General features: G+C 35.2%; 1 protein-coding gene across 1 annotated transcript in view; it reads left to right on the plus strand.

Moving 5' to 3' along the window:
* The window catches only part of LOC136032338 (signal recognition particle receptor subunit alpha homolog), a 79,770-nt gene that overhangs the window by 40,250 nt on the left and 23,968 nt on the right, over positions 1–15,552 (plus strand). Inside the window, exons 6-9 of the mRNA XM_065712662.1 lie at positions 4,880–4,998; positions 6,423–6,567; positions 12,508–12,699; positions 13,331–13,514. Coding sequence (XP_065568734.1) covers positions 4,880–4,998; positions 6,423–6,567; positions 12,508–12,699; positions 13,331–13,514 — 640 coding nt within the window. The remainder of the gene's footprint in view (positions 1–4,879; positions 4,999–6,422; positions 6,568–12,507; positions 12,700–13,330; positions 13,515–15,552) is intronic.

A 15,552-nucleotide genomic window follows, 5' to 3' on the forward strand; every position in this document is an offset into this window, starting at 1 on the left:
TTTCTTTTGTAAATTTCTTTTTCGGAAGGTTTTTTTCTTTTTAACTTTTGTTTGTTTTTTATTACGAAAGTTTTATTATGGGTTAGTATACTGAATATTACTCAAGTTTTTTTGCGTCTTCAGCTTAAGCATTACAATATCCGATTCTAATTTATTATTTCTCATTTGAGTATATTAATCCATTTTAACATCCTTCTCAATATTCCCTGAAAGTTTCTACTAAATCCCATTCTCTTCTCCTGACATTGTAGGTACATTTTTTTGCAAACGGGATGCACATTCTCTCTTTTGATCGAGTTGAATATCCCCCCTCCGTATTCCATAAAAGTTTTAACTGTTGCTGAGACATTACAGACCTACCCATTAACAACTGGGATGCGCATTGTGTCTTTAGTTCAACACATCTTCAAGTTTTCCCGAATGTTTCAACTTGACGCCCTTCCCTAACTGCTACTGCTCTTAAAATATTGAACATGTTACGTATTGAAAACCTGGAAACATACTGTGTATTTTGATTTTGTATAACATCACTTTTAGCATTCTACTAAAGTTTCAACTTATTACCCGTGGCTGTTCCTGAAATAAATGTAGATACATCTCTTAGACAACGCGGACCTATCTAGTGTCTTTTGATATATTGCATTATGCCCCTCCATAATCCCTGAAATGTCAGTCATGGGATATTGTAGATATGTCATTTTCACGACCTAGATGCACTACGCCATTTTGACAAGCAGGATGTAGTTAAACTTTAGTTCAATACTTCAAGTTTTAATAATAAAAGCATCAATAGTATTTGTATTCATAGTCGCGATGCTCGGTAATAGTAGCATTACTAGCAGTAGCAGTCACTGTCACAAGTTGTAATAGTAGTCGCAGTCACGAGCTGTCGCACTTGTAGCCGGAATTAGTCACAGTTGCAAGTAGTGAAAGTTCCAAGTAACCAGAATAGCTGTCAAGCTGCATTTGTATTTGCAGTCGTGGTCATAAGTTGTCGTCGTCGCATGTAGTCGCAGTCACGATCACTAGTACTCGAATTCGCAAGCAGTTGCAGTAGCGGCCACAAGTAGTCGTTGTCAAAGCCTCATGTAGTCAAACTTGCGAGCAATCATAAGTCATCATAATTTCAGTAGTAAGTAATTGCTGTCACGATAGTAGTACTAATAGGGGTACCAAGAGTTTAAAGTTAATCCACCTTGCCGCACATAAGATACTGCAATTATGCTCTTTTGATAACCTGGATATATTTAGTGTCTTTTGATTTAGTTTAGCATCCATGAAATTCTGTTTTAATGTCCTTGGGCTTTTCTGACACACCAGGATTAAATACTACCCCCCGTTTCCAATGATAAATTCTATGTATAAACAAATGGTATATTGCATTATTTACAATCCTCTGACCGGGAATGTGGATAGCTTAGCATCCTCAGAGGCATAGTTATTGGACCTTTTTACTATTTTGGACAAAGTGGGTATTTCATAATTTTGATTAGTTTGTAGGGGAGCATCTAAAGACAACAGTGTGCCTTTGCCCAAGATTACTGTCCAATATCACCTTAAAGTGTCAGCTTAATACCCTCAGCAGCTCCTGATGTATTGCTGATGCACCCTTTTGACAATCACCCTCCACATAGTGTGTTTTGATTTTGTTCGACAACCTCTTAAACATTTCCGCAAATTAGTCTCAAGTAGAATCAGTCGTAGTCGCGGTTGCAAACAGTCACAGTTGCAATAGTAGGTAGTAATAGTAGTTTTTGTGGCCCTGAGGGTATCAAGTTAATTCCGCAGTTCCCTTTTTTTTCTTTTCTTGTTTTTTTAAATTCAGCACCTCCCTCAATATTCCTTAACGTTTCTCCGCAACACCTTTAGCTTCTTCGGACACGCCCACTATGTTCCCTCTTTTTCTATGATAAATCCTATATGCAAGTAGTGGGCAAATTGCACAATTTAATACCCTTGTCCCATTTCCCTGCAGGTGGTTCGGCATCTCTGGAGGCATAGTTATTAAGATTTTTGACTATTTTGAACATTTTTTTCTTTTCTTTTTAATGTTGATCAGTGTTTGGAAGGGACATCTAAATAGGACAATTGTGGAAAAGACTGGCTGGCCTCCAATCATTTTTGACCATCCCTTTGAGCATGCCCTGAAAGTTTCAGTTTTTTACCCTCACCTGTCCCCGATTGCTGATACACCCTTTGGAGAACCAGTCTGTACCTAGTGTGTCTTTATTTTGCGTCTTTTATTAGTAGTGTGTCTTTATTCAATACCCTTAGCCTTTTTGGACACACCTAGGATCAGACGCCCCCCCCCCCCTTCCCAATGATAAATCCCAAATGCAAGAATGGCTCGGGGGACTGGGGGGCATTGCATCCTCGCAATCATAATTGGTGTACCTTTTCAGTATTTGAATAAAATGGCTTTTCAAAATTTCTATCAGTGTTGAGGTAGGGCATCTAAAAGGGCAAGTGGGCTGCTTACCCTTTAACCACTCTTCAATATCGCCCTTAACATGCCTGAAGGTTTCAACTTAATACCCTCAGCCGTTCCTTCGATATTGCTGATACGCGCCTTTGACAACCAACCTGCGTGTAGTGCATTTTGGTTTAGTTTGACTTCCCCTTCTACATTATCAGAAAGTTTCACCTTAACACCACAAGCTTTTCTGAAGACTCGAGATCAAACATGCCCCGGTTTACCTAATAACCAACCGTCTGCGTAAACAATGAGCAAATTGCCTAACTTACAACCCTTGCGGAGAGGCTGGGGGGAGGGATCTGTCATTTCCGAAGGACTTATTATCTGAACTTTTGACTATTTTGAACAATGTAGTTATTTCAAAATTCTGGTTGGATGTCATGAGGGATATCTAAAAAGGGCAAGAGAAAGGAGGTTAGTTCCCCTCCATTTAATTTGCAGCATCACCCTCAACATGCCCTGGAAGTTTTATTTTAATTCCAAAGAGGGAAAAGAGGATTACCCTCCGATCACTCTCGAATCTTCCCAGGCCCTGATAGTTTCAACTTAAGCCATCGGCCATACCTTAGATATTGCTGATGCTCCCTTTTGATAACGAGCATGCACATAGCGTATTTTTGTTATTTGGACATCCCTCTCAATATTACCGTATGGTTTCACCTTAATACCCTAGGCATTTTATGCAATACATTGAACATTTTAATACAATACATTGAAGCCATATGGGTCTTTAATATAGGCAGTGCTACAGCGTTGCCTCTTAAAATGACCTATGCTATACAAAAAAAAATCTTCATATTTTCGAAATCAGCACACAAAAGTGAATTTGAAAATCTGCCTAGGAAACACCCTAATTTCTTAAAAATGTAATATAAAATTCCAATCTAAAAGATTAGGATGGAAAGAATTCGATTATTTGTTGAAATTTAGCGTAAATTCAAAGCCTATTGGGAAAATTTGCAAATAAAAATTGAAAAATTAGATCATATTGTCCTGTCGACTCACAATAATTTTATATTGCCGAATACTCAGCTGTTTATCTAAATTAAGGTTTTTATTGTTTGTATTGATAAAACTTGATTATCTCTAAGCTACCTCTGTTTTGTTTTTTGTTATTATTATTTTTGCAATATTAGAGCCATATTAAATCCCTTATTTTAATTTTTCTTCTGTTTCTCATTTCCTTTTTGAGTTGATATTTTCGCCTGACTTGGAAGATTTAAAATTAACATAAACAAAATTTTCTGGTGTATATTTGTAGAAGGTAACGCTATTGAAACTAAGTAAAGAAATAAATTTTAAAATATTATTTGAAAATGCTGAAATTTACATGATGCGTATTTTTCAGGATTTTTTTTTTGTATCATAACTGACTTTTATTTTTGTTTAAAGTACGTACCAGAATAATTTTAAGTAAAGGTCAGGTAGAATTAATGTTTTTGTTATTACGAACCTTTTCTGTTAAAGCGTACTCTGACATATTGTATTTCACTTGGTCTTTTCAAAGAAGACGTACAATAAAACACTTCAAAAAAACTTAACAGAAGCTAGGCGTGTCTGACTAGCTCGTTAGATTAATTTTGTTTGGTAAAATTTTGTAAGATATAACTATCTTTTAACCTAATTTGAAATTTATTAATATTAAACTTAAAAATAGTATTTAATATCTCGGTTAGATGCTAATAAGTGTAGCCAATTAGGATAAACAAGATTGCATTGGCTTGGCTGAGGGGCTTTATTCCACTTTTCCTGATCATTCTGTTCTTTACCTCTTGGGTCTTTACCCTGTAGTTAAGAAAAAAGTCTCTAACCGATATTCCGTCTTCCTGTTTCTGTTACTCTAAATTTCGTCTTGGTCTCCTCCTTTGGTATAAAAGTCAAAAATAGTAACAAGACTTCATCGGCTAGATACTATTGACTAACTGATGTAGACAACAGTGTGTCAGAAGTAGCGCTTATCCCCCCGCTGTGGCTTGTTCTATTTGTTTCATTTGTAGTTTTATTAACTGCTTTGTTATTTTTGCCCTTTTCCTCTTGTTTCTTTTTTCTTTATTTTTTCTACTCTATTAATCTTTTTGATCTAGGTCTATGTTATTAGTATTAATATAATGGCTTTATGGGTGGCCCGCTTTCCACATTTCGCATGTGCAGTTTTCGTAATTTTGTTTCTAAATTATTATATTTTAATCAGATTTTTGGTATATATCATTATATTAACCTAACTTCAATTCTTGAGTGTGGTTAGGATAGCACGTAAGTATCATAAAAGATATTGTCCTCTTTGATTTAAATTACGAATAGGAAATAGTAGAGAGTTCAATTGTTGGATATTTGAGAAGGTTTAACAGGATGCTTATTAAGTGACGGCAGTTAAAAATCGCTACTAATTGCTGACTTTTTAAGGCTATAGGAAGTTTAAGAGGTGAAGTACCGGATATGCTCCCAGATGGTGATGATGATTTTGATGCACCAAAAGAGAAAAAGCAAGTAAAGAAGTCACAGGGAATGTTTTCTTTATTTAAGTAAGTTTTTTTTTATCTTTCTTTAGGTTAGACCTTCTTTCCTCTTATAGTGATTATCTAAATAATAGATCTAATATAAATAATAGTAATCGATCTAATAATAATAATAGATATAATCTGATTATCTAAATAATAGATCCAAGTGCCACCTACACTATTAAGGGCCTTATCAATGTCGTAAATAAGACTTTCATTTAAAGCAATAGATTTTTTTTTTTATTTAACCGTTAGATTCAACAAAATTCTTCAACTCAAGCTTTAATGATGGAATTTATAAACAGAAATTAAGAGCAATTCGTTGCTAATGTGGTACTACACGTTTAGCCACATTAAAATTGTAACAAACCACGCCCTCTCCCCTCCTCATTTCTCTCTAAAAAAGAATCAAGTGAGAATCATTTACAATGTAAATAACTTATTGGTGTTGCAAAGGCTGTCACAAATCGCATTAGCAAATAACTCTAAAGATTATAGTATCTTGCAGTACTAACGCAACCATCAATTCCGTCGATATTATCTATGTCGCCTACGCCAATCATCTTCTCCGAATTGGTAGAAGAAAAAGAAGTAGTACTGCGTTTCTTGACTTCTTGTGCTCGTAATATGATATGCCCTCATTAAAATTTAGCAAACATAATTGCTGGTCCTTGAGTTCCTCTGATAAAACTTTTTTTATCCTTCTCTTTTTTTCTTTCATTTTCTTTTCTGTATGTTTAGTGAGTGTTAATGTCGCAAGCGGTCCAAAGCCCTAGATATCACTAATCACGAGACGATTGTCCATCTTTTGTCAGTTGACATTGGCCTAACCATAGTTGGCCTAGCCTGCCGCCTCAAGCTAGAGTCACTCAAAAAACTTTGTATTACTTTATTGTCTTTGACATTAATTTTGCTTTCCAAATCATTTTAGGTTTTTGTATATCTTAATTTTAATTATTTCTAATTTCATCCTTCAAAAATGCACCATAGCGTGGAAAGCTGGGGCAACATCACCTTGAAAAAAAAAAAATTATGATTTTGGTGCGTAAGCCAACTGGGGAAAGCCACTTCTATTATCCGTTCAATTCTATTATATATCCGTTCAATTTTATTATATTTTTTATATGTAAATTTTGGCTACTGTATGAAGTTGTTAAATCAATTTCAGGACTAACCACCTTTATCACTTCTTTTTTCTCTGATACCAGTCAAGCATCTCATCTTTATTTTTCATGTCAGCTTTTTATTCTACTTATTTTTATTAGTATTTGCTTTTTGTTTATGTGAAGAAACATAATCGCTTAAAAAGATTAAGTGTGCGTGATAATTGCTCAACAAACTGCGCGCGTAATGAGGAATGATGTGTAATTATTTTTATTCTTGTAAGTCCTTTCATTACCATAAAAGAAAAGTACGAATATGAATTAATAAACGAGAGGATATTGCAGAGGTCTTGTTGGTGGAAAGGCAGTGACGCAACAAAGCCTACAGCCAGTCCTAGAAAAGCTTCAAGAGCATCTAACTTCCAAAAATGTTGCTTCAAGCATTGCCATTGAAATTTGTGAGTCGGTCGCAAACAGCCTTGAGGGAAAGGTAAGTTGCAAAAGTTTATAATGCTTTATTCTAAGTAAAAAAAAAAGTTTATTTTTTAAATGCTCTTCAACCGCTTTTTTTATAATTTATTTTGAGGCAAATTATTTGTTAGTTTTAATTCTTTTTTCAAATTATTTGCTCAAGTAATGTGGCTGAGAAATTATGAAAGATGACTGACGGGTCAATTTCATAAGGACAGAATGCAGCCCCCAGACAACCTTAATAGTTTTACCCTTAGGTTACAAAAATATCTCGCCCCACCCCTAGATTTGAAAAATAAAGTTCGTCCTCTCACCCATTCCATTTCGGAATGGTGCCGATCAAATAATAGAGGGTCTGGTCTTACGCATTTCTTCATTATTTCATGTATATGTAGAATCATGCAAAATAATTTTTTTAAGTATTTTTCTTTTCTATCCAAAGTGTTTCCTTTCTTGTTCACTACAGCCGTGTATTTTGGATTTATGTATTTAGGATCGTTGTTGGTAGAAACGACATAGGTTGGCTTTCAAAAGAATTAATGGTTTATATCATCGGACTGTAAATATTTTTTTTTCTCCCCTTTTCTGACTGACATTGTTGGTAATATTTAAAAAATCGCAAGACGTTGCTGCGGTGGAAAAAATTGTAGCAGTAAACATACAGTGTTTCGCACACAAACATTTCATCTTTGCTATTTTTATATGGATGGAACACAGGGTTTTCTTTTAATGGCACTTGGTATTTACCAAGTGACATAGAGCGATCACAGATTCTGTTGGTCTGTCTGTCCCGGTTTTGCTAGTTTATGCACTTCCAGATAAACTAGAACGATGAAATGTGGCAGGTGTATCAGGGACCAGACCAGATTAAATCAGGAATAGTTGTTTTCCCGATTAGATCATCTGGAGGGGGAAGTGGGATGACGGTTAATTCGGATAAATTAGAAACATGAGGTATTTTTAACTTACGGATGGGTGATCGGATTTTAGTGAAATTTGATATTTGGAAGGAACTCATGTCTCGGAGCTCTTACTTTAAATTCCGACCAGATCTGGTGACATTGGGGGGAGATGGAGAGGGAAACCGGAAATCTTGGAAAACCCTTAGAGCTGAGAGATCGGGATGAAACTTGGTGGGTAGAATAAGCAAATGTCGTAGATACATGATTGACTTAACCGGACTTGATCTGCTCTCTTTGGGGGAGTTAGGGGGAAGGTCCAGGGCTTTGGCGAGTTCGGTGCTTCTGGACGTGCTAGGACGATGAAAATTGGTAGAATGAAACCATTCTGTTGATCTGTCTGTCCCGATTTTTTCAAGTTTAGGCACTTCCAGGTAAACTAAGACGATGAAATGTGGCAGGTGTATCAGGGACTAGACCAGATTAAATTATGAATAGTTGTTTTCCCGATTAGACCATCTGGAGGGGCGAGTGGGGTGACGGTTAATTCGGATAAATTAGAAACATGAGGTATTTTTAACTTACGGATGGGTGATCGGATTTTAGTGAAATTTGATATTTATAAGGAACTAATGTCTCAGAGCTCTTAATTTAAATTCCGACAAGATCTGGTGGCATTGGGGGAGTTGGAGAGGGAAACCGGAAATATTGGAAAACACTTAGAGCTAAGAGATCGGGATGAAACTTGGTGGCTAGAATAAGCAAATGTCGTAGATACATGAGTGACTTAACCGGACTTGGTCTGCTCTCTTTGGGGGAGTTAGGGGGAGGGTCCAGGGCTTTGGCGAGTTCGGTGCTTCTGGACGTGCTAGGACGATGAAAATTGGTAGGTGTGTCAGGGACCTGCACAAATTGATTTGATAAAGTCGTTTTCCCCGATTCGACCATCTGGGGGGCTGAAGGGAGAGGAAAACTTAAAAAAATTAGGCATTTTTTACTTACGAGCGGGTGATCAGATCTTAAAGAATTTTTATATTTAGAAGGACCTCGTGTCTCAGAGCTCTTATTTTAAATCCTGACCGGCATTAAACCTCCGATTTTCCTTTTAATTCAATCTGTTGATTCTTAGAATTTTGCTAGAGCTCATGCCATATGCATGAGCTTATCCGAGCGACCTTTTCTATATATCCTGACGAGCTCATCCGACCTCGTCACAAGTGCCATATGAGGTCTTAGCTCTTGTTTTGTTTTTGTTTTTCCGAGAAGATGCAGTTTTTATATATTGTTACACTTTTTCTGTGACAAAACAATTTTTCACCGTAACTATAATCTCTAATTATATCTATATTCTATACAATATCTTATTTCTAATCGACCATAGTAACTATAATTTCTAATTATATCTGTAATTCATGTAATCTCTAATCGACTATAGTAACTATAATCTCTGAAAATCGAAGATTGTCAGAGCACTATCAGTGCTCAAGCCCTTGAGCACACTGTCAGTTTGCTTAAGGCACTTGTGTTTAGTCTAAATAGGGAAGAAATTCAAATTATTGAATTTGAATTTTGGCAGCACGCACAAAAGCCGTAGTACCTTAACAATATGACTTGTTTTCTGGTGTAATTTTTTTTTCTGGTTTTATCTTTAAAAAAAGCTCAATATTCAAAGTTGACACTCGAATCCCCTCTCAAATTGTACCAAATATGCATGACTTTTTTAAAGGTCAGTATTCTTGTGTATTTCATTCTTTGGATTTTATTTTTTTAGTTTCGACCGTATGTCAAATTTCCTTTTCTATGTATCCATCTCAGTCCTATAAAATATAGACCTAAAAAGAAGCAATTTTGGACCTCCTTATGACCACTATCTCTCTTTTTACTTTTTTTTTACTTCGTTTTACTAATACCCAAAAAGTTTTTTTTTTTTGTCATAGCATTTGTTAATAATGACTTTTTAAAAGAGGCGTTGCGGATCCACAACGCTTGGATATGATTTACTCTGAGGAGTTTATTTTCAGACTGTTTACAAAAAAAGATGTATTATTGCTATTTCCAAGCTACGTGAAGTACTTGATCCCCTCATCTAGCGATATTACTACTGCAGTTTGTCCACGAACGCATTTATTCTGTTAAATTTAGACCTGGCTCCATAGGAAGCTAGGATCCTTTTCATCGTTGCTACAATTTTCCCAAGGTTTTGCAAAGCAACTGCGACCCAAGAAAACTTATAACGCCTCTTCAATCAAAATCGGAGGCATCTGAATGGATTCTTATTGAAATGTGGTCATAGGAGCAGCCCGTAAAAAAAAACGAAACTGTTGCTCGTCTGTAATTTCGTCATCCGTCCCCATGACAAGAGACTGTTGACGCTCCATGCTCGCCACCGATTTCGTGCACAGTGAAATAAACAAACGAGCTGGACGAGAACGGGAAAGCTGCACCTGAGGACAGTCATAAACCTTTGAATGGGTATTATATCTAGACTTTCAAAGGATAAAAGTTTTTCACCAGCTAAACATCTTTTCCACCTTCTCTCCCGGTACCTTGAAGCCAGTTATTGTCATACCGATTTCGAGCCTTAAGCATCTTATCTGCTGGGTTGATAATATATATATATATATTTCAAAAAGTTATCTCCAGCTCTTTAAAGCTGAATTCGCTTCTTATGTCAAAGTAAAAGAAAAGAATCAGAATAGCAAGAAAAATATTAATCAGACAAGAAATTGTCAAACTTAAAATGGTTACTACAAAATTAATAGAAATTGATGAAATATAACACTCAAAATTCTTGTATCCAAAAACTAAAATAAACTCTGTACCATTAGTGAAGGGGGGGGGTATAAGATAATATTTTATTTAAAAACGACTGTTATAAACTTAAAAATTGATTTAATCCACATTGCAAGACCAATGATGTAAAAATAAAAGTGTTTGGTATCAAAATATAATAAAAGTCAAGGTCTTTGAGAATAAGAGAAACAATCAAAAATAGTGATAACTAAAAAAGGATTGTATGAAATACTAGATTGGAAAATAGAGCTCAAAATTAGAAACTCAAATAACTGGAACCAAAGAAGTATCGCAAGGCAAAAACGAAACTGACAAAAGAACAAGGGGGAATAGTTACTGTGACAATACACCATAAAATAAAATAGAAACGAATGATTTGTTTGGACCCAGGACATTTGTCAGGAATTATCAAGGTGTTTCAAAATAAAGACGATGAAACTCTCAAAACCTCTCGTTAGCAGCATGGATTAGAAAGTTTTGCTTAAATTCCCAAATTATTGGACGTCATGCGTAGTATAATTTTAACGTTGGGCCAGTCGACAAAGGAAAACTTCATAAAATTTAAAAAGAAAAACTTTTATATTTGTTTCAATCAGGTAATTCTTGTAATTTGGTTGAAAACAATTGTGAAAGGTTCAGCAATTTGTTAAGGGATTTAGAAAAAGTAATTGGGGAGTCCAGTGGGCTAGTGGTTGATTTTTGAAGAATTTAAAAAGAAAAACTTGAATAAGTGTAATGGGGCAAACATTGGCAAAACTCAAACTATTAGATTTGTTTCAATCAGGTATTATTCTTGTAATTTGGTTGAAAACAATTGTGAAAGGTTCAGCAATTTGTTAAGGGATTTAGAAAAAAGTAATTGGGGAGTCCAGTGGGCTAGTGGTTGATTTTTGAAGCTTTTAGGTTGTATTATAACATTGGACGGAGAAATTTGGTGGGGGAGGTATCGGAAAAAATAGTTCAATCTGGGCCAGTGAAGAGGGGGGAGGAGGTGCACTTTGCACAATGGAAGCGAGATACAATTTCAGATCGTAGAAGTCTTAGTAGCGAATTCAATAAAATGAAAATTAATTTTAGAAGGACTTTTCAGCATATCTCTCTATGTCTTGTACCACTACTTAGGCTTATTAGAATCTAGACCCTTAACGAGATAAAAAAAAAAAAAAATGATAAAAGAGATAAACTTCAATTAAAGAGATAAGAAAGAGAGACGTTGTCTAATACTCTGATTGAAAGTTCAATTTTCACTCCAAAAATTCTACATATTACGAGTCAACAATCAATGTCGGATTATGGGGCTCATTTCCCGGAGGGAAAAATACATTAGGGGAGGTTGAACGACTTCTAGGCGAAAGCTCTCCTTCATCGTTTCAGTGACAAACAAATGGAATTCTCAAGTTGTTCTGCGGGTTTTTGAACCCACTTTACATGGGCCTACAGCTACTATGAGTTTCATTGTGGTGGGTACCGTCGAACTTAAAAAAAAAAAAAAATCCACATCAAGTGCATTTCTAATTCAGACTACAACGTTGTTAAAATTTCTGAGTCTTCGCAAACTCTATTCCGTGAGAGTTACCGATAGTATAGGCACTTTCACCTTTGGTGAACTCAAACTTTTGGATTCCAACAATTTAAGCCCATTTTACATTTCGGATATACAGGATGCCTTTTAAGTTCTGGTAGCGGCTTTAACCACCAGAAATTACCCAATGATCCCCAAGGATAAAACTGATTATGTCTATATATCCATTTGGATTTTGTTTGAAAATTTTTCTAATCTTATTTTTATTTATTAACAACACATTTCCTTTCTTTCCCCCTTTGTAAAAGAGAACAGAAAATATTTCCTAGTAATGATTGCCTATAATATCTTGTAAACCAGTTTAATTGACGTACATCTTTTACGCTAATCAAGTTTGTTGATTCTTCTATGGTTTGTTTTTGAAGTCCTGATGATTTAGCTGGGCAAAATGAAATCCAGACATATACTACCTCCTGGTTTTTTTTTTCCTACGGCAGATTCAAAAATAGAAATAAACAGGAATGGTCTTCCAAGATAATGCAAGATAGAAAATCAAAATAAGTAGATTTTTTCCTCCCTTCCTTCGTCTGTCCTTGTTTTTCGGCTTTTAATTCTGTTATTCTGAGTTTTTCTTGGTTATTTTGGTCCACGTGCATCCTTAGAAGTTACAAGTTTACTCTTTTACTAATTTGTGTTAGTGTATCTTTTGTTAAAGTGTTAAGATCAAATCTATTCTACTTTTCAGAGCCTCGGGACTTTTGAGACGCTCTCCTCAGTCGTGAAAGCTGCCTTAAAAGAGTCTTTGACCAAAATTTTGTCACCGAGACGTCGTGTTAATGTCCTTCGAGATGTAGCAGATGCCAAAAGCAAAAATAAACCGTACGTAATTACGTTTTGTGGAGTCAATGGTGTTGGAAAGTCGACCAATCTTGCAAAGGTAACACAATTGATTTATCTTAGGAGATAGTGCTCCTTTTAGACATTTTACCTTTTTTTTGAAATTGTGTACTGAAAACCGTTAAATCCCGTGGCGCTATCTATCAATATGACTTTTAGGGGCAGGGCACACGAGTATTTTTCTGTCGCGTGGGATCAAGAAAGGCTACCAAATTTCATTAATATTTCCAAAACTTGCTCCCTCTATACATTTGATCCTTCGGGCCAATCTTATAGAAGAGAATTATCCGTACCCCCGCCCCTGTAGTAGGGTGATGTTTAATGTTTATGATTTTTTTTTTATTATCCTGTTTAGTAAAATTTCTTTTATTAGTCTATTTAAGTTTCCTTTAAAAAAAAAAAATTGTGAGAAGAGAAAAATCAAATTAAGGTTATTCAAGGCTCAGTAATGTCATCATCTTGTTTAAACTCTCTCTTTCTCGCTCTCTTTCCTTTTCTTTGTGTCTCTTACTTTGTCCCTCCTCCCACTGTTGTATCTCTCCCCTCTGTCTCCTCATTTTTTCTCCATCTCTCCCTCCCTGTCTCCCCCACCTCTCCCTATCGCTTTCTCTTTTCTTTTTTTTTTCTAGTTACATATTGAGAGTGTTTGATGGATTTTTTTTTTCCCATAGATATGTTTCTGGCTATTGGAAAATGAGTTTAGTGTTTTGATTGCTGCTTGTGATACATTCCGTGCTGGTGCTGTGGAACAGTTGAAAACTCATGTTCATCATCTTTGTGCAGTTCACCCTTCAAATGAGATACACAAGAAGAAGTACGGGAGGGATATAGTACAACTTTACGATAGAGGATATGGTAAATCCAGTTCAGAACTCAATATTCAAATCTTTTATCTTCAGATTTATATAGATCTTTATCAAAAGATCTTAATTTGTATCTATAGATGTAGATTAGAATATGAACCTAAATTTTGTCTTCCTTAAAGGTTATTGTGATAGTTCCTCTATCTGCAATTAACTTTTCTGTGAAAGAAAGTTCTCCCTATTAAATGGTTTATTTTGAATTGAAAAATATAACCTTTATTTATCCTTATTATTTTTTCTCTTTTCAATTGCCATTAGATTAAATGAATGATATCTGCAAGCAAACCACGTTTATTAGAAAACATTGATTCAGTTTCAATTTCGTTATAAAGAGTCGTGTTAGTGAAGAACAAATCCTAAAACGCAGAAGTAATTTGTTAAAATTAAAAATTTGGAACACTTTTGCTTGAAAATTTTAAGGATTATTTCTTTGCTTGATATAAATCCGCTAGCAAAGTAAGGGCGAAGGATCCTGTAGGAGAAATAAAAATTATTTTTTGAACCAATGCTATTGTGATTTAAGTTTTCCGTCTCTATGAATATTTTGCTCTGGAAGGAATGCCACTAAATCTTTTGTTTTTTATAAGACTAGTGCTGGCTCTGCACTGTCTATTTTACTGTTCCTATGTTTTTAGCCTTGTGCTCTATGATAATATGGATTAACAAATGCAGTGCTACAATAAAATGACATGATTGTGTTCTTTTCTTGAATATATTTTAAATTTCATAGTATAAGTTATCAAGGTGTTTTTATTTGTCAGCTTTTAACCCTTGTTTTATTTCTTATTTTTTTAGTTTTAGTTCTGTCGCTTTTAGTGCTACAGTCAGTAATGTATTTTAAAATGCAGCTTGTTTTGTGTAGGCTATCTACTCTGCCTGCTTCGTGTGACTGCTTGAATTTCCAAGTCTTTATGCTATGAAAACTATGATATGAACCTTCGCCATGAGTATATTTAAATGACATTGTTAGACAAATAAAAAGAAGTTTATGTATTGGGTGATTTTAAAATCCTAATTCTAAAGTTTTAAGCTCTTGGACTAGTTTATTGGCTGTAGCTCGTTGTAGCCAAGCACCAAATTATACGTGCGGAAAGTAGCTGCCTGAATATAAATTTTTTTCCTAAGAAGTGTGAGTGGGATAGTCTAGTTAGACATACAGGTAAATGCCGCTGAACAGTTTCCTATAAGTAAACGCCGCGACATAATATAATGCCTTAAATGGAAGCTGGATATCTGAATTCAACATGACGTACCATTTCTGGTGCTATTTTATTAAATTTAGTTTTATTCATCATAAGCTACGAGTCAGTCGGAATTTATCTGATTTTCCAAAAGGGAGGATACCCTCCAAAATTCCGTGAATCTTAATGAAAATACTATTTATCAGATTCACCGTAGCAGAGAACCCTACTCTCCTGTAGAGGTTTCAAGCCCCCATCTATAACAACGTAGAATTTTGAATCTTTTTCTAGAAGAAAGGTCACGGATGCGTTTTTTTTTTTTTTTTTTTTTTTTTTTTTTTTTTTTTTTTTTTTTTTTTTTTTTTTTTCATGGTGAGCTTATCTTACCAATGGTCCTAGAAGATCGGGAAAGCTTCCATTCAGACGGAAACCTAAAGGTCATCGTTTTAACTGTTCAAAACCGACTGGAGTGTAACTAGCCCCCTCCCTCGCCCTATCAAAAGTCGTCTGATCCAAATCTTGACATAGTCATTTTGTTCAGCGTAGTTGAAAAGTCAATAACTATGCCTTTGGGGATGACACGACGCCCCACAACTCCGGGGAAAGAGCTCTAAGTTAGGCAATTTGCCTCTTGTTTACAATTAGTACTTGTTATTTGGAAGTATACACACAATTTTTGGGGAAGGGAAGTTTCCGGGGGTAATTTCTTCAGGGCGAATTATATAAGGCGGGGATTTGCAAGATTTCCTATACAAAATTCCTTTTATTTGCATTAGTTTCTCACTTGGGACTTAATTTCACATGTAGAGATGTTATGATGGAAATTTTCAGCAGGGTTGAGATTTTGCG

This window comes from Artemia franciscana, chromosome 1, assembly GCF_032884065.1.
Source record: "Artemia franciscana chromosome 1, ASM3288406v1, whole genome shotgun sequence".
Lineage (NCBI taxonomy): Eukaryota > Metazoa > Arthropoda > Branchiopoda > Anostraca > Artemiidae > Artemia > Artemia franciscana.